At 37.1% G+C, this 20,145-nt stretch overlaps 1 protein-coding gene and 1 long non-coding RNA gene across 4 annotated transcripts in view; one reads left to right on the top strand and one right to left on the bottom strand.

The window, feature by feature from the left end:
- LOC119617348 overlaps positions 1–14,413 on the bottom strand; it is a 29,389-nt gene extending 14,976 nt beyond the window's left edge. Inside the window, exon 1 of the long non-coding RNA XR_005233584.1 lies at positions 14,151–14,413. This is a non-coding gene — a long non-coding RNA (uncharacterized LOC119617348). The remainder of the gene's footprint in view (positions 1–14,150) is intronic.
- enox2 (ecto-NOX disulfide-thiol exchanger 2) overlaps positions 1–20,145 on the top strand; it is a 153,765-nt gene that overhangs the window by 104,951 nt on the left and 28,669 nt on the right. For all 3 annotated transcript variants that reach the window (XM_017408434.3, XM_017408436.3, XM_017408435.3), the window contains 2 exons: positions 8,948–9,103; positions 18,849–19,055. In XM_017408434.3, coding sequence (XP_017263923.1) covers positions 8,948–9,103; positions 18,849–19,055 — 363 coding nt within the window. The remainder of the gene's footprint in view (positions 1–8,947; positions 9,104–18,848; positions 19,056–20,145) is intronic.

Raw genomic sequence — 20,145 nt, 5'->3', positions numbered from 1 at the left:
TAGTTGTTTGAGTAAAATAAACTTAGCTGTTTATGCCAAGTAGGTGGGATTTTGGACCTGCTGGTGAGGCAGAGGATTGACAAGGCCACATTTCAGGAAGCAATAGGTCCCAAATCCTCTGAGGAGACGAGGCTGGGGGGCAAACTGTGGCTCGTCTGGGAAACAACCTCCGCAACACATTATTGATCTGCAGGCCAAGCTTCAGGACAGTTTACTGTAAGGAATCTGACCCACGTGTGACAGGGAAGGTGGGGTCCGTCGTATCTCTGGTGAAAATATTGATTCTTTGCTCTGCTCTGTTAATAGCTGCAGCTGCAGTTGGATTTTCCGCTGCTCCGCTTTGACAGGGTCAGTTTTCCTGAGCTGTGCAGTTTTGCTGTTTGGGCGCAGTCAAATTTAAATATTTGAGCGGATGGTGATTATAGAAAAGCAAATATTTGTTTTATAGAATTCAGAAATGTAAACAGCAGAATGAACCCTGACGTTGTTCATTCAGAAGATGGAGTTCCTGCGGTTACGGAAAAATTGAAAAGTCAGCGGGTTTTCTTCCCCTGAAAGAAGGATTGTGATATATCACAGGAATTTACTTGATGACTAAAATAGATGCAGGGTTTTGCTCTTTGTGATTATGACCCCACACAATGTTACAGACCTCAGGGTGTCTGCGGTTTGGTGAGTAAGAATCCTTAATATTGTGCGAACTGAATCAGCAGGAATCAGCATCTGGTTTTAACATATTTGACATCTGACAGAGAGAGAGAAAAATGTCCTCCTTCCGCAGAGTTCACCATGGATTTCCCCTTTTATCAGTGTTTTCCCTTGTACAGAGCATAAGTAGAACCAGATGTATAGCTCTAGGTTTTCTCCTGTTTGGGTGAAAATACAGACCTCCCTATATATTTTTATTTTTATTATTTAATACTGCTTATTTTTTGTTCCTGCTTTCATGAATTACAATCCTCCAGATCTGTCTACACTAGTAGAACCAGATCTTTATGGCTTTTGACACCTTAAAATGGTTTTGCTTTAACTTTTGATCATTACACACTTAGCAACATTTGCTTGTTCTTTGAGTGCTGTACTTAACATTCACTCTACTAAACAATAGGCATTTAATGCATCCAAACCAGTCATTGAAATCAAAGTAAAAAACAATTTTTCAGCAAATGTACTCAACTAGAAAAACCACATCAGTTCTACAATAAATGCTTTTTAAATTAAACTTCTTTGCTTAATTTAAAATAGTTCTTCTATTGTTTTTCCAATAATGTAAAGCATTACAGACTGTCACATTTCATTTAAAAAAAAAAAAAAAAACCTTGTCGCAACTTCTATCAGTGTCAAAAACATTATAGCCAAAATGATGCAGGAAAATAAAAAAATAGCTGGGTTTGCAAAACCATTAAAAGGTTGTGATGCAGCAGCACCTCAGCGTTTTTAACAGCACATAAGCAGAATAAACAGAAAATGAAAAATGCTGAGACACATTTTGCTGTCATTTCTGATAGCTCCCCTGGTCACCAGGCAGCTCCTCAGCTCACAGGATATAACATGACACTCAAGGTTACTAATGTCTTTTTTTACTGGGTCTCATATTTTGAATATTTTTATATTCTAGTTCAAATGTCTGAACTTCTTGAGCTTTTGTTAACGTGTCAGTGCTTTGAAATGGGCTCTAGTATTTCTGGTATAGTCCTTAAATTATGATTATATTTTATAAACACTTGTTTAGCATCTTCCAGTTCAAGAAGTAATTAACAACATTGTGGTCACATTTGATTGTAGTTTAAGCTGCAACATTCTGTTAAAAACTGTTTATCTGCAATCATGTAAATGAGCTAAGTTCAAACATTCATTCTGTGAAATAAAGCAAAAAATAATAAAGTTGAGGTTTTTCAAAGCATCTATGCTGTTTAGCCATATCAACTTGCAAGATAAAAATTAGTCTTGGTCAGCATCCTTGATTTTATAGAAAAATAAATAAAAAGAGAAACAAAAAACACTAATTCTTTAAATGCATAGAACATTCAAAATGCCTAAAAGAGAGTATAAATACCCTCAAACACTAAAAATATTAGTTTAAAGTCAATACCCATAAAGGGGTTCAGTAGCTGTCCCAGCAGCAGATTTAATACCAGAAAACAGTTTTACTTGAATGATGACTTTTAATTCAAAACTACTGTCCGAGCAAAATAACATGCATAAAAATGATATAAAAAATGCTGATTTGCTGCATACACTCCACCATGACGAACCCATTTAGTTTATCACACACATATGTTTGCAAGTTTATCCGAATTAATTTAGATACCCGTAGTTTTGCATGAATACGTACTCATGCTCCAACACTCTGGAGAACAGATAAGCAGCCTCCAGGGGCAGTCGAGTGTTCACTAAATAAACAGGCGTTTCTTTTGTCTGCTACATCCCACTCGCCCCTCCTCATCCTCACAGCCACTGCAAACCCCAGCCCTCAGCACAAACTGGAATTTATAAAAAGTTGATGTCATGCCTCATTTCATACTCTCTGAAACTGTGCTCCTTGTATTATTTGAGGATATAAATCAGGTTGTTCTCATTCTTACAAGTTTGCACACCTAGATTAACATCGGGGGGGGGGGGACACACGCTGCATGGCAGTTATTGATTTGCCATAAGAGCTTTCCAAATCTTTGGACTAAATGCTATGTGCATGTCTGCTTGGGATCTGCTCTGGGCTGAAGCTGGAGGGTTTTTAATATGGTGGACAGTGTGGAAAGACAGAAAGTTTAATATGTTCTGTTTGAATGTGAGGTTGAAAGAAAACAAATTGAGCCATTAGACTGCTCAAATATTGTCTGGAAATCGTTAACGGCTAGATTTGTCAGATGCAGAGGATGGGTTCCGCAAGGATGCAACCTAAGGATGTTGATTCTTATTTACATGTAATGAAATTTGGACCTGGTGTAACTTTTTACAGACGGGAGAAAGTTTTTCTTTTTGTCCTCCAGGCAACTGCACCCAAAGTGCTGCTGTAAAATAAATGAGGTTGATGTTCGTGTGAAAATGGAAAGATGGTGACATTTGGCAGAGATTGAGAGAGGCAGCAACTGGTGAGGTTCCAGGTGGCATGGCTATCTCGCCTCATTAGAGAATATTATCCGGCAACGCTCACAGCCACCGCCTGTCTTTCCGCCAACCTCCCACCCATCACAGACTGCTAGAAGGGACGTTTACCCTGAAAATCAGAGGAGAGAAAGGGGACAGGAGAAGATGACATTAATAGCCAGGGGATTCACACAATAAAAAGTCTAGATTTTTTTTTCCCCTCCATCTATCTGCTTATTCTAATTTACCGGCTACTCAAAATGCAATTAGTTTAAAAAACCTCCTGGAGAGAGAATATTTAACATCAAAAGAACACGATCGGGATTAAAAAATGTGGAGGACAAAAAGAGTGTGTAATAATCTTAGTGCATGTGCTCTTATGAATATAACTGTGATATGAAGATGTGTTGGCAAGGAGATGTTTGTGAGAGAACAGGAGAGAAAATACAAAGCGAAGCTCATAGACAGCCACGGTAAAAAGGATCAGACAGATGCGCGACCATGTGTGGGTGGACCCAGCTCCAGGTTTCTTTTATTGTTCTTCTTCAAGTGAGGCTTTGTGCTCTCCATCTCTCTGTGGAGTTTCTACTGAGGCAGACAAATACATCCCTCCTCTCGCTCAGTAAGAGCAAAAACTATTGGCTAACTGTACACTTGTATATGAAAGGAACTCTTCAGTCGGCGTTATTTATTCAGGCGTTCAAGTATTGAATGATTTCCTTATTTTCTTTTAGAAGTGATGGTTTAGTGTATAAAACTGAGTTACTCTATCATTCATCTCCTCCATTTGGAGTAAATTTGATTTTGCTCCTGATTTAACACCAGGTTATTGAGGAAACTATTTAATCATCAGTCCTTTATTACTTATCTGCTGCATTTAAATTAGTTCAAACAAAGTAAGCTGTGTTTTCAGAAGCTTGTGTCTTAAATGAAAAAGAAATCAAAGTGTTAGCAAGTCTAATTTGGCAGCAGTAATTTTATTTTGTCAAAAATGTGTGAATGATTGTGGTTCTGTGCCATTATAAAAGCGCTTTGAGGTCTTTGGATTTGTTCTAGTTTTATAAGGGTCCATTGTGATTTTAAGTACCTTTTGTGAGTCACTCATCCCTTGGTGTTATGTGATGACTGAGTAGAGCTTTTCGGCTATTTGTTTCTTTATGTTTAGAGTTTAGTGATAGCTGCTGTTTATTGACTTCATTCAACCTTCACGCGGTCAGCTATAAATGTAATTTCAACATTGATTAACTTTGAAATCCTATTGATCTCCTGTAATGCAACTGTTTTCTGATGGATCACTCAGTTGAGGTAGAACAATAAACGGCAAAAGGCAATAAATGAGCCAAGTAAAATGAAACCTCCGACATTGCTGTTACACGGACTGAACATCGCTAAAAGGAACAATATAGTCATTTCAGCCCACTTAAGAAAGAAAACCATAAAAGAAAATTGGCAATAAAGGCTTATTTATGGTCTGTCAGTGGTTGGTATTTAAACTTTGAACTAAGCTATTGTAGAAATAATTTCCTAAACAATCTCTTGTTTGAACAGTAATCCACTTAAAACTGGACCATCGGCTTTGTACTGTTCTTTGCCAAAAGGTGGCAGCAGCATCGTGAAGACCTCCTGAATCTAAAAATCTACTTTCATCCTTTTTTTTTATTACTACAGTAATATCGTTCGATGTTATGGGATATAGTCTGATTGCACTAATCCCTCTTGTGGAAAATAAGAAGCATGGTAGATTTGCATTTGTGGATTTATGAGTGATGCTTGCGCTGCATTAAACATCTGACTTTGCTGGGTTGTGAAAAGTCTCATCTAGCTTGTAATCACCTTGCATATGTACATAGCAAATGCCTAACCAATTTTATATGGCTGTGCATCCAGTGTGAAGCATCAATATATTACATCTGCGAAGCACTGATTACTGTTTACATAGTGGCAGCCAATACAAGTCGAGATCAGCTGTTTATCTTACTGTAGATAATTACTGTGACTGGCTTCAGTGTGCTTTTGTATTTTTGTTTCTGTTACACTTCTTTATGTAATTGTAGACATGTGGCTGTTTGCATGCGTACAGTGGAACTTGAGTTTACGGTCTTGTTTTTCATAACATGGGCAAATTTAATGTTGCAATTCGTGTTGCAGTTACATCAACAGTGTAATCTAAAGCCTCCATACGAGGTGAAAGGGAGTCTTTCAATCAATTGGTTTCTGAGAACTGAAAAATAACTTCAATGATATTTATAACATCAGCTGTGTTTCAATGTTTAACCCGGAGAGGCAAAAACAGAAACAAAAACTAATCAAGCTCATCAAGTTTTTCCCCTAGGATCGTCTTCATAATTTTGAATCTTTAACTAATTTAAAGACATCGGGTCAAATCGGCACTTTTAAAATGTGGAAATGTGTTCTCCATGTAGTCATCCGTGTTTAACCAACTGGAATCACTGTTCTTTAAAAAAAGTCTGTGACCTAAAAAAACTAATCAATAAATAAAATGTTATACATCTGGACCTGTACGCTTAGGGTTTTTGTTTATTGTTTCAGTAATCAGCACTTCACTACAACCCTTGTTGTGCTATTATGTTTTTTTAATTATATAACTTCTCCAGCCTGACTGATATTAATCGCTGGCATCAGTAGCAGCCAAAACTGGAAGCAGAAAAAGTGAAAACAGCAGCTGCATGAAATCGAACTTTAGCAGCACTCCGAATGCTGAAGCACTTCAAATTTCAAATCTGGATCACAGCAGCACACCCTAACGGTAAATGTAGCTCTTTATGCAGAAAACTACATGTTCATCTGTGTCCACTTACAGCTCTTGTTATAATGAGTTGCAGTGAAGGAGCAAGAAATAATAGATTGTCAGTGATGAAACGTGTCCTCCAGCTATTTTGTTGAAAATGGAGATGAGAGAACTCTGGTGGAGCTGGAAATCCTTAGGAAGAAGTAAATAATCTCCTTTATTACACACATCTCTGCTACATTTTTGCTTCAGGTCTCCAGCTTTTAATGGCCGAGGATAAATACAGAGGCGAGCGCACACACATACTTTTTTTATTGGGGAAATGAGCAGCACTACTGTGAAATAGCACCCTGATGTAACCAGATCGTTTTCTCTATGTGCTCTGAAATCTACTTTGCTTTGCATCAACATAGGGACTCTTAAGCATATATCTTTTTTATGCCACAGCAGCAGTGGAGCATTGGTTTGTCAGACAATAAAGTGGTTCCCTTCCTAGATATATTTACAAAATCTTCCTTGAGTTGCTTCCCGTGTTACTGAATTTGCTTTTGGTATGGTTTAGTTTCTTTTGTGCTTTTCCACACAAAGTATTATTTCCATTTAGGCTAAACTTTAAACCTTACTTCCACCCACCATTTTTTATCTTCTCTCCTGCTCTCTATCTTTCCTTTCTTCACTTTACATCAAGAGGAACTCATCAATCGCTTAGCAACAAGGGTGCTACTTATCCCATTTCTTCTCACTCTGGCACCTTGTTAGACGGATGGTGAGGTCATCAGTAGATATATAGTTTTCATTCATTTTCTTTTAATCTTACTTGATATGCTCTTTTATTTTTCCCTTTGAGTACTTTTTTATATCTGGTCTCTCTAATCTCTCTCCTCTCAATTTTTGTCCTTCAGCCAGTTTTATCAGCCAAACATTTATTATATCCTGTTGTGCTCCAGGCACCTATTCTGTGTCCTTAGTGATGCTAATATTCTTTATTCTCACTCACTCATTGTCATTTGGGTCATCAATTTTATCTGTGGCAGTGTGCCTAAAGAAAATTGCTATAGAGAAAATGGTTCTATATTCATCCTGCCATATGTATATTACAGCAAACTAAATGCTTTTCTTTGCTGGCTTTATTGCCATTAAAAATAAAATAGTCAGAGCCAACATAATATTTGCTGCTGTTTTTTGTCAGTAGGTATTATTACGCCGAAGTGCAGATATGAACATCAAAGTGAGATAAAAGAAGGTGACATTCAAAACTAATACAGGTTTTGATGCTTTTAAAACTCCCTTCAAAATTTGCTTATTTGTATAATTTGGAAAATACATTGTAAATATTTTAATTTTTAAAAAGTCTTGAGCCGACTTCTCTTTGGTGTCAAGTAGGAAGAAATATTCAGATTCATCTGAGATGTGTTGCACTCTTAGATTAAAATGCCTTTTATTCACTTGTCCTCAGAGGACTGTTGGACTGAATGTTCATGAGGAGCAGCTTGTGGCTTCTTCTAGGTACAGTACAAATAAGTGGAGGATGGAGGATGGAGGATGAAGGATGCATACTGAGTTCATTTCTCTGGCAAGATAATAGATGCCCCATAAGCAGTTAAATAAGACCTGCAGTAAAGATGCTCAGTCTTTAACCTCGACCATCAAAAACTGCTTTACTTTACTCTTTTTTTTTAATGAAACACGTAGTGAGAACCTTCTGTCTGTCACAGTCAACACACTCTTTTTAACATACTAGTGGCACAAACTTTAAAAAGGTTCTGAGTTTGTATGGGCATGTTTCATAATTGTAGGTCCAGTGTTATTTCTGGACCTCTTAAAGCATTAGCGGCATTGAAACTAAAGTTTGACGGGAAGCATATTAAGTTTATCCCAATTAATACTCTAAGAAAGTGCTCATTAAAGACAAGCTTATTTTCAAAAGTTAGGAGGGAATTTTTAGTTTTTAGTGCCTTAACATATGTCTTGTACTGTATATTGAAGAAGAAAGGAAAGTTTTCCTTTTATAATTGCAACTTGGGTCCTGATATAAGCCTTGTTTAAGTAAGAAACTGTCTTTTATGACTGAAAATACATCCTTGTTTAAAGAAAAAGACAGTAATTAATGTAGTAAACACACAAACAAAATCCACCAGCATAAAATAAAAGGATAACTTACATACAGTTTTAGCCAGTCACTCAGAAAGATGCAGTACAGTCACATTAGCTTCATACAGATAATTTTTCTGGATTTAAAACATATAATTCTACTGAATCTAATTTCAACAGGAGCAAAATGTATATAAAAGCTAAGGAAAAGACATTAAAGTCAGCTTTTTTTATGTCAAAATTTAAATTCCATCGACTGTCTCACAGCAAATGTCTAATTATGTAAAATCCTTTTTCGCTGTGTGTCAGATGGATTTTGGCACAATTTTTCACACATACAGTGTGCCTATAATCTCTAGTGGAGAATTTGTTTTAGTGAGCAGTGCTCCTGCATGCTTACACACAGGCACATAAGCATTAAGCGCCCTGCGGGGTAATTGTCAACTCCAAAATCCTCCGCAGGTGATGTTGGAGCTTGTGGTGCCGGGTGGAGTCATTTCCATTTCAGAAAGTTCCTTACGGGGACACAAGGGCACATTGAAGTGTGTGGTGGCTATAGATGCCAGCGTTGCTCTTCGATGTTTGAGTCCAAGTTTTCACAGCCCACTTTGTAAATCAATACAGCAAATAAATCTTATCTGTTCTGCAGGTTTTAAAACCAACTACATTATCTGCAAGTTCATCATTCAAACAGCCGGGGTGACAGAGAAATAGTGACTCAGTAAAAACTTCTTTAAAAATGCATGTTGTTTAAGAGACGATTTATTTATGAGTGGCTGTGTATGCCATTTTGTGTACGCTGCTGGGGTGTCACTGATGTTGACTGAAGATTCACAGAGGGAATAAGCACACAGTGTAAAGTGCAGCGTATTAGATTTTGTTTGGGTGGAAGTGATATTTGGCCAGACTTCAGCTGTTAAAAACAAGTTTGTGTTTAAGGTGATCCTCCTCCATATGTTACTTTACTCTAAGACAAGAATTACTCTTTGATTTGTATTTTTATTTCTCCCCATCGTCTAGATTTTGACCCTAACCTGGGCATGATGGCTGGAATTACCCCCATGAACCCGTTGATGCCTGGCCTCAGTATGGTGCCTGCACCCGTCTCCCAGGACGTACCCGTCATAAAGGAGATCGTCCACTGCAAGAGCTGCACCCTGTTCCCACCCAATCCCAGTAAGTCATAATGTCATGTTGATTCTGTATGAACCAGCCGAGGCTTTGCTTTTACCAGAATATCATCAAAAAAAAACAAGATTTCTACACCACTGAGAGTATCCAGCTCTGTTTTATTGGGAATTTGAAGGCAAACAGCTTGACCCAACAATTTTCTAAACAAAATTCCAATAAAGGGACATCTTAAAGGTCCGTTCAATATATATTCTGTAGCTGTTGAACTCTTATTCTTTCAGAAAATAGCATAAATAAATAAATACCCAACAAGTCCTAGAGGAGGTCTTGAAATAGTTTCGATGCTCGACCCGTCCAATTATTTAGTTCATTACCTTTTAAAAATATTAAACAGGAAACTTGACATTTTAGGAGCCATTGACATTTTAGCTTAAGAAAACTGTCTTTTAAAAAATGCTATCCTTTTTTTAATAACTAGTCATTAAAGTTAAAATATTTTATAGCCTTGCCCCACAGATCTGCTCTAAATTCACTGTATACTGGGAAAAATAAACAGTATGAGTTATTGCAGACACATTTTTTTTTTTTTTTTGAGTGATTCATCTCTGATGTGGTTTAAGGTTATGTATTCATGAGATGTCCTGTCTCAGACTTTTATCAAAATTTTTATTTTCCAACTTATTCTGTGCTAAAAGTATTATAACAGGCAAACTGTGGAAATCTTGAGGGCGAGTCGCTGAAAGTTTGATTAGTGTTCTGTGAAGGCCATTGTGTATATTTAAGTCTTAATTATTCTTTGCAAGGAGCAAAGCTTTAGGGGTCTTTTGATTGACATCACCTTTGTTTTTAATTTCTTTCCCTCTTCTCTTGTTTTAAAACAAACAATATGGTGATCTTTGAGTAGAACTTAATCAAAGTCTGCTCATTGTTGCGTTTTGGGAGTTTATAATATCCCTAAGAGACCAAACATGTGGCCGTGCTTTCTGTGAGAAAGTGTTTTCTAACCTGACCTGTGAAGCTGTTTTTAGGATATTCTATAGCTCACCTGTGCATTTTTGGTTTCGTATAAACCGGTAGAGCAAAGTGCATGTACTGTATAATGAGCTTATTAAAAGTAACTGCATATGCATATGGTTTTTAATCTTTTTTTTGTTTTGGAGAGTAAAGAAAAAAATAAAGCATCAACACCCTGAAGCTAAATAAAGAATCAGGTTGTCAAAAAAAATCCTCACAACTTTAAAGTCTGTCAGAATTATTCTTCTGCTCTGATACTAAAAAATATGACTTAAGATGTTTCAGACTTGGTTATCATGCCTGTAATAGTCACATTTTTTGATGAAATACTTTTGACCAAAGTCAGTGTGTGAGGAGTATTTGACTTGTAGACCAGACAAGTTACAGCTCGAACCAACAACCGCCTGAGAGGGGCTTCTTATGATCGTTTTAGTCATTGTTTTTCATCTTTATTCCAACTTTCCACTTTCTTTCTGTTCTTTTTGTCTCACCAGTTCTTTACTCCCTGTTCTTGACTCTAAAGTCCTTCTTAATATGTTTGTTCCTGTTTCACTCTTTAAAAAGACACCTAATCTCAAAACCATGTACTTCCACCACTGAAGCGAAACCATCTGGACCTGATTTCTCTCATGAAAGTCAAGTAACTTAACAGGCAGACAATTGGCATGTGTTACGCCCAGGGGGAACTTCTTCATATTATAATGGCGGTGGATTGATGGTGTAGCTCTGTGACCCTCTGAGTTTTGTTGCTGAGGTCTGCAGCTCCTCACTGCCTCTCTGAAGAAAAATTAGTCCTGTTAGGAGGCAGAACAAAACCAGGTCACAGACTTCTTTTATGTATTAACTTTCCGGGCAAAGTTGGGGCTTGAAAACCATGTATACCAACCCTTGTTATCAGCTATTTAACTGTATAATTACTTTTTGCTGCATTAGTTGTTTAGTTTACTTTGTTAGGTGAACAGACTGAAGAAAAAAAAACTGAAAAGAAAGATGGACCATTTATAGTAAAATGTTCTAAACAGGATATTTACTTGGAATAGAGCTATTGCTTCCTTAAATTAGAAAAGTCAGTTTAAATTCATTGGTTCATAGGATGTTTTTTATAAACTGTTGAAATTAAGGGAATTTGTAGGGAATTTTTACCTAAACCCACACAAACTGCGGTTCGTTTACCAGTTAATTAGCTTTTTTTCCTGTTTCAGTCTGTTTAAACTTCATTTAAACTTCAGCATCAGTCGACCTCTAATTCACGTCTGTCCTTCGCCTTCGGGTCACTGGGACAAATTCAGATTACATGTCTCACCTGGACAGAAAAGGTTTCATGTACTGATCACTGTGGTCACCTGGGCCTGCACAAAGAGGCCAAGAGATCAGACAAAGAACTTATTTAGTGGGTTTTTTTGTTGTTGTTGGGTTATCTTAGGTCCATTTTCTTAAAAACTCTCACAATTTGCTTGTTTTGCCAAATCAGATTGTTTAGCAGACATCATGCCAGCTATTTCACGTCAAATGAAATGAATGTAGTTGCAACATTAGCTTGATTTGTGAGGATGTCATGGTTTTAGTGTGTTTCACTGAAGTTGTGTGTTTTCCCCGTAGGTCAGGGCAGACAGGTGGGGGAGAGGGGAACACAGATGATGATGGATAATCAATATTTCAACCTATATGCAAAGTAGGTGCAAAATAATAATTGTAAATAAAAACAAAACATTCAAGACAATATGCAATACAACTGAATTATAGTACATTGTGACTATTTTCATAAAATCGTCTAAATCAACTGCAGATAGATTTTTAAAAAATAAAATAAAAAGGCTTATTTTATGTTAGTTTTTTCTGACTCTAGTGGCCTTTATTTCTGGGTCTGGTAAACTTTCTTAATCTGCTCTAAATAACTGTTTAAATTCTAGATTTGGCAGAGTATTGCATAAAATGTGTCACAGTGATGACTCAAAAATATTCTCTTTTGGATTTGTTTGAAACAGATTTTTAAAAGGAAAAAATTGTGAAGCACAATAATGTAGCAAAACTTTTATTGCAGCTGCATTCTTCAGGTTTTTCTTTTTGTGACCTAATTTCCTGGAATCTTTAACAAAGAAAGTTTAATGCAAGAAAAAAGTGCTTCTAACAAGCAAATTTGAAAAGGGCTCTTCAAAACCAATTTTTTCTGCTTGATTAGGTTTGTAAAAACAAGCCATTAACAAGTAATTAAATAAAAAAACAGTAATAAGTAAAGAATGTAGAAGTCCAGAATGTGACTGTTAGTAAAATATCCTGTATAACAATTTTGAGCCTTTATTTGCTCACTGAAATTTACAATCCTGGTTGTTCCTTCTCTAAAGAAGAAAGTGAAACTGCAGCCAGGCTCATGATACTTTAGGTTGAGTGTCTTAATGAGAGTTTCTAATCTTGGCTCTTCCACAATAACACTGAGAATGCCTTTGATGATGCATTTTTGTTACTGCATAAGCTACCTCTCTTTACTTAGTGCGTTTCTTTTTTTTTTTTTGTCATGCAAAACTCATTTAGCAAACAAAGAAAGCAGTTATTTGCTCAAGTTCAGCTGTGAGGAGATCTTTGGACGTGTAGAGTTTAAATCAAAGTGATGAATTTTGTCATTGTTTTTAAGAAATGGTTCGCAGATATCCACGTTTTGTTAAACATCATCTTTGCTAACTCAGAACCTTTGCCAGATAATAAATCAGGGCTGTTTTTCTTCTGAACAAATCAGGACTTTAACTAAACCAGCCTATAAGCTCCATACGTGAGGCCTCCACTCAAATCAGCCAAACTACACAACCTGATGCTGAAATTGTTTAAAATTACACAAACATGAGGAGCTACAGACTTGCATCCCCAACTATCACTGGTTAAAGTATTCCAGTGTTAATAAAACAATTAAACAAGGGCCTACTTACAACCTTCTACAACTATTATACTATTTTTATTTAAGTCTCTTTGTTTTTAAACTTAAATTAATAAACAGAGAGATGAGAGATGACACTCTTCACTGGTTTAAACCCAGTGAGATCACCCGTCACAAAGTGGAGAACTCCTGCTCTGAGTCGGAGATGTGTTAATGTTTGCAAATGGTTTGGGGAGTCGTGGTGTTTGAGGTACAAAGGGGAGCCAGCACTGATGTTGGCTGCATTAAGGCTTTTAGCAAATATCACAGGGAAAACACTGATGTCTCAACAACCAGGTTGCACATATGGTGTCCATCACAAGTAGTCATTACCCTCTGGCTGCACGCTCTCCGGCTGACACCACATGCAGCATCCTCCTTCTCACTGACCTTTTAGCTGAGAAACAGCAGCCCCTTAAGCTCTCCTTCTCGCTCTTGTGCTTTCTCCCTTCTCTGTCTTGTCAGTGTGCATCACCCGAACACACCATGTGCATCCTTGAAAAGCCCTCCGCTTTTTTGTTTGAGTCCTCCCTTTCTTGAAAATTTGACCACGTTTAAACTTTATTTGCTTCTACTACTCATTTAAAAAATGAATAAATTCTAATGTCCTTATCCTTGACATTAGACTTGTGAAACCACTTTGATTGTCAAGATGGACATCAACCAACGTCCCTTATTTAGTCTTCTTAGACAGCAGCCACCAAACCTTTTTTACGGCACGGGCCGGTTTCATAAAAGACAGCTTTTTAACAGATTAGTGGGGGAAACAAATTTCTCTTTGTTTGTTTTTTTTACATTTTACTCATTCTTGCTAGGCTTAGCTTGAAGGTTGGCTAGTATGTGGAAAATAACTGCGACTGAGTCAAATACAGGAAAGAGGTGCAAACTAAAGCTTTCATTTATCATAATAAAATACCCTGCAGACCAGTTTGTATGAACATATTTATATAGATATTTTATTAACTCTTTTGCCTATTTCTGTTAATTAAAGATCAGGACTGGGCCCTGATCTTATGGTTGAGGACCTCTGTTCTAAGAATAGTCCAGGAAAAATTTTTTATTATTTTTGGAAAGATTAAAGCATTTTTTGAGGTTTACTTATAATGTCCTTTGTTAAACATAGGCAAAGTCTACTTACCTGCAAATTGGATAATAATTGAAGTTAAAACACACCTGGGCTGTTTGTTTTGGTGTTAAAAAGTCTCTGGAATCCGTTTGCAGCCAGTTGTAAATCGTCTGGGATTGGAACTGATATCTGATTTTCTTCTTCACAAGTTGAGAATTAAAAATGGGATACGCCAACAAGGAAAAAGCAAATACCAAGTTCATTAGTCAACAACGACTGTGGCGGAAATCCTGAGGTACACAGATCACTGCTTGCTGAAGCATGTTCACCTGAGTGTGAGTAAGTGTAGGTAATTTTAAACTTTGTAGCTCTTTCGTGGTTGACACCTCCCTGCTGTGGCATCTTCCTGCATCATGGAAAGGTGTTTATCCAGTCGAAGTGATAGGTGATTATCACCTTTCTTCTGTGGATCAGTGACCTCGAACGCAACAGACTCCCTCAGGTGGGCTTGAACCGGAAATCAGGCGACTTGTTTGCTTTTCAGCGACATTTAAAGTCTCCTAAACCAAAAAGTAATAAAAGCTCATCCCAGCCCTTTTAATAAACTCACACTGATTTATATCTGAAAATGCTGCACACAAACCTTCCTGGATTTAAAACAATGAAGTTATGTGTTTAAATAATTAATTAGAGTTAGAGTTATTGGGTTATTTTTTAGGAACTTTAATGCTAAAATGATTGTTCCTTAATAAAGCTAATTTTAGTGTTTTTAAGTAAAATTAAATACATATATTATAAGGAAATGTTCTTATTATGTGCATTTCCTATCTTGGACCTTACATTACTTTTTTTTTTCTTTTTCTTGTAGCTGCATTAGTGTATATTTTCCAGATTAAATGCTGTGGAGAAACACTTCCTTCATCCTCTTCCTGCCTGTCTTTCCCTCAGGTTTTACCTGCTTATTATTTTTGCATGCAAATGCAATCACTTGGAACATTCACAAATGTTTCGTACTTAGCGTGATATAATGTGTTTATTGTAATCTGGAAATCATGAATAGTTCATCCGGATCTTGTTTCTAGTGCATTTGCATAAAAGAGTATTTTGCTGTAACAGTGGGATTCAGCACAGCAGGTAGCTGAGGGGGTGAAATTATTCCACTCTGACTTTAATAAGTTACAAATTAATTATCAAAGAAAATAAAAAGAAGTTTCCATTGCATCAAAAAAGGATTTTTTTTTGTTGTTTAATTTACAGCTTTGCACATTAGGATGCAGCTGTTTTGCTCTCTCTGTCCTCCCTCGTGGACCAAAAAGGTCACTTAATTTGGAGCTTTTTGTTGCATCTGCCAGCAAAGCTTTTTCTTGCTTTCGCAAGCTTTTTTCTAAACCTTCTTTTTTCTTTTTTTTTTTTAGTCCATCTCAAATCAAAACCTGTTTAATCCACCAACTCTTCAGGTCAAGGAATGAAACCTCAGTCAACATTTTGCTTCAGTAGTCACATTTTAAGGAAACAAGTAGATAGATGGGATGTATTTTGGTAGCCTTTGTGTCAAAGTGTGAGAGATGCAGTCAAGGTTGAAAGTAAAGGGTAGGGATGGATCAGATTAGGGAACAAATTTTGCCAAAACAGAGTTTTAGGTGGAAGTACCAGTAGTTCTGATAGGAGAGGTTACAAGCTGATAATATTTTTTTGGTCATAAATCAGGCTTTTTATTGCTCTGTGATGGCTATTTTATTAGGAAAAGACAATGTAGCTATAGCTGATGCAGATTTCTTTATTGTTTAAAGTCAAAGCTTTAAAATCCTTGATGCCTATGTAAAAAAAAAAAAGCTATTTTTCTTTCTGAATATTCCACCTTTTGCTTTCAAACTGTGTTCCTGTCTGGCTTTCCAGTTTAATAATAAATTCTCCGTCTAAGCGCTCAGACACAGAGCTGAATTTAAAGTTACGATGTCAGCTCACTCCTTGCATCTTCTCTCGTCGAGCATCTTATTTTGTTTTGGAGAATTGAATCTGCCATCCTGCTGAGAAACCCCTCCAGGTTGTTTTCAGTCTCCTTGTTGGGACTCAGATCTTTTACTACAGATGAGGGTGGGACTAAAGAAGAAGCTATCAGTCAATCTTCTGTTGAGTGAAGAGTAGTTAAATATACATGCTGAAATATTTATAATGTACAACCTGTGAATACAGAGAAAAACAGTGCAAAATAAAGCATTATTGCTACAGCTTTTTATGCCAAAGTTTTAAAATAGGATCATTTTATGACGCGAAGCAACAAACTTAAAGCTGTTTTGGTCAAACCTTGTAAATGACGTTAAGCCCCATCTCGTGTGTTATCTGAAAATCTTGCATTCAGAGTTGCGTTGAGGATGTCTCTCAGCGACTCCCACACTAAATTTAGCTCAATAACTGTAATTTTAACTAAGATATGGCCATTTTTATGTTTGCTAAGTTCATTCAGCTGTGGTGGCCATCTTGAAATGAGGTGACTCCAGAAGTTAATAAGTTGTAGATGTGAATTGTTTCTGAAAGTTTCATTAAAGTCAGTTCAGGAATTCATGAGAAATTTTTCTGATGGTAAAATGAACACACAAAGATACAGCGATAGTTGAATGTGGGGGTAAAAAAAAGATTTCCTTTTTTTTCTAACATTGAATTTTTTATTTTCCAAATTAACTTTCTGAGGTACTGGAAAATTGTTTGTGATTTTGCTAAAAAAGAAACCTCATCCTTTATTGTATTTTATTTTCTCCTGAAGAAAATGAGACATGTTGGGCAAAGGGTGTATATTTATGATGAATACACCTAAATACTTCTAAGTTTTTAAATTATTTTGATCACATTTAAACAAGGCATCTAAAGATATCAAATCTGTTCCACTCATCCCGCACGCTACACGAGTTATCAAACCAAAATCAACCCAATTTTTGAGATGTATAGGGATGGGAGCAACAGTAGCTATGCACTGAAGGCCTTTCTCTAGCAGATATCTAGAAATACAGCATCCTCAGCTTTCCAGCGATTATTTGGTTCACTCCTCATAGACCCTACTAATCACATTCATCATGGATGAGAAGCCTGATCTATTGGAGATTAGATCAGTCAACACTCATCTGTGTTAAATAAATGATTTCTGCATTTATTTCTGCAGTGCAGGGAACCTTCCACATGAGAGGATTTGCAATCACATTGTTGCCAAAAGGATTTCATTTTCATGCCAGGGATGGTTTGATTTTACCATTTATCTAACAAAAACAGATTTGAACATACTGCTCAAAGTTATTCATGCTTTGAGCTTTATTATCTTTAAGTCTTAAGTGCTGTGGTTTAAATGTGACCTAATTGAATTATGCAGAATCAACCTTTAAAATCGGGTTTGGAGTGAAAGTTTTCATACAGATTTCTTAATAATATTTTAAGTGTTGTAAATTTGTGACCCTTATTATTTTTATTCTGAAGAGAGATGCTTTTTAAAGGGACTATTTGATGACTTTTGTCTTCATTAGTTGGTCACTGGAGATCGAAAGCTCCTGTTTGCAGGAAAACTAAAGGCTGTAAAAGTTTCATGAATAAGAAACAACTGAAGGAGCATTTTGATTTAAATAAGGTTATCTAGCAACAGGTCAGTAAGATGGACTGGGTATAAATAAAGATTTTACAGAGGCTGAATGTCAGAATTAAAGATGGGCAAAGGTTCACCAGTCTGCAAAAAACTGGGTCTGAAAATAGTGAAATAATTTCAGAATAATGTTCCTCATGGAATATCGGGAAGACTTTGATAAACCCATCATCTATAGTTCATGATATCATCAAAAGATTTCAAGAATCTGGAGAAATCTCTGAGTTCAAAGAACGAGGCCGAAAGTCAATATGGATGCTTGTGATCTTGGGGCCCTCAGGGGCCGCTGCATTAAAAACAGCTCTGATTCTGTTCTGGACATCACTGCATGGCTTCAGGAACACTTCCACCAGTCCTTGTCTAAAAAACATTTCACCGTGTCGTCCATAAATGCTGCTTAAAGCTCTATCAGGCAAAGAAGAAGCCAGATGTGAACACCATGTTGTGTGGTCGGATAAGTCAAAATTTAAAATTCTTCTGGTGAACCACAGATGTCCCCGATATTAAAGAGGAGGGGAATCAGTGCACAGTTCAAAAGCCTGCCTCTCTGATGGTATGGGGTTGCATTAGTGTCTGTACATTCTGGGGTTGTTTTTTTTTTGTTGTTGTTGTTGTTGTTTTTTTTACATTTTCCACAATGTCGCAACTTTTTTAAAGTTTGGTGGTATATGTTTTGTACTGAAGATAGAAATATAAATAGAATTATTTTATTCTTTTTGGGTTGCAGTGCATCATTGCTTGGTCGATTTTCTTGCATTATTTAGAAATAAATCCACATTTTTCTGCTTTTGTTTAAAAATCCAAGAAATCCACCCTGGTTCTTGTGGTGGCAAAATTTGTAATAAAAGCAATTCTTGGCATTGTGCGTACTTTTTTTAGCTTCACAGAGAATATAACTCAGAATTTAATTTCACTTTTTTTAAATCTGCTCGTCAGCTCTTCTCGATGTTCTGTTTCTTCCCTCAGTTTCAAAGCTTGTGTGTAAATTTAACGCACGGTTTTAACACAGTCCTGTATTGTTATTGGTTAGTACCTGAAATAATCTGACAACAGATACAAACCTCTCACCCAGTCCTCGTACCCAAACAGACACCTACAGACTAAAGCGCATAATTTGAGAATGGAAGACATCTCACACGTGCTGTAACTCAGTTTTTTCTGTTCCCCTATCACCTCTGAACAGACCTTCCCCCTCCAGCCACAAGAGAACGCCCCCCAGGATGTAAAACAGTGTTTGTCGGTGGTCTGCCAGAAAACGCCACCGAGCAGCTCATTATGGAGGTCTTTGGACAGTGTGGCGATATCACGGCTATACGCAAGAGCAAGAAAAATTTCTGCCATATCAGATTTGCTGAGGAGTCCACAGTGGATAAGGCTCTCTTCCTGTCTGGTAAGAAGGCAGAACTAATAAATCTTCATTTCATTCATTATGTACTGACTGATATCATATTTTACTGTCATTCTGTCACTCAGAGTAACACTTAGGTGAAAAGTGAACCCTGTACATATTTTTACATTGACATTATTCTGTCAGTGTCAGGGTATTTCAAGGCTTTGACAGAACATTTTATGAAAATGCAAGTTTCATCTGCAGTTCCTTGATTTAAAAACCATTAAATCTGAGCAGCTAAGAACTTGTACCATAAAGGGAAATGGAAAATTTATTCTTCAAAGACAAATTATTTCAAATCAGAGAATCTTTTTTTTTTTTAGCTGAGCCATGACAGAACAGACATATTTTTATTATTAGAGCTCTGATTTATGTTTTCATCAGAGTAGTGAAAGTTGAAAATTATTACAAATTTTACCAAGCCAAGCTTCTATGAAAGTTGAAATGACTAAAACTGGTGGCAGCTTCTGTAGGCCAAATAGGGAGTGTTTTTTTTACATTTTGAAATGGGAAGTGAGGTCCAGGAAAGCACAAAGAGATGTCCTTTCTATTAAACTCTCATAACTGTTAGGACTTCAGGACATTAATACAGTGGGGACAGTAATGAATTTCAGAATTCAGATACAGCCTCCTGCATGCTCAAACTGAAGAAAAAAATACATGCTCAGTAATTTAAAAAGGAAAAAAGAACTACTACTAACCATCTGGCTGCAGATTGTCCATCCATCCATCCATCCATCCATTGTCTTCCGCTTATCCGGGGTCGCGGGGGCAGTAGCCTAAGCAGAGAGGCCCAGACTTCCCTCTCCCCAGCCACTTGGGCCAGCTCCTCCGGGGGAATCCCAAGGCGTTCCCAGGCCAGCCGAGAAACATAGTCCCTCCAGCGTGTCCTGGGTCTCCCCTGGGCCTCCTCCCGGTGGGACGTGCCCGGAACACCTCACCAGGGAGGCGTCCAGGAGGCATCCTCACCAGATGCCCGAGCCACCTCAACTGGCTCCTCTCGACGTGAAGGAGCAGCGGCTCTACTCTGAGTCCCTCCCGGATGACCGAGCTTCTCACCCTATCTCTAAGGGAGAGCCCAGACACCCTG

Source organism: Kryptolebias marmoratus, linkage group LG9 (genome assembly GCF_001649575.2).
Source record: "Kryptolebias marmoratus isolate JLee-2015 linkage group LG9, ASM164957v2, whole genome shotgun sequence".
Classification (NCBI taxonomy): Eukaryota; Metazoa; Chordata; class Actinopteri; order Cyprinodontiformes; family Rivulidae; genus Kryptolebias; species Kryptolebias marmoratus.
The sequence above is the reverse complement of the archived record's forward strand: the minus strand, read 5'-3'. Positions and strand labels throughout refer to the sequence as shown.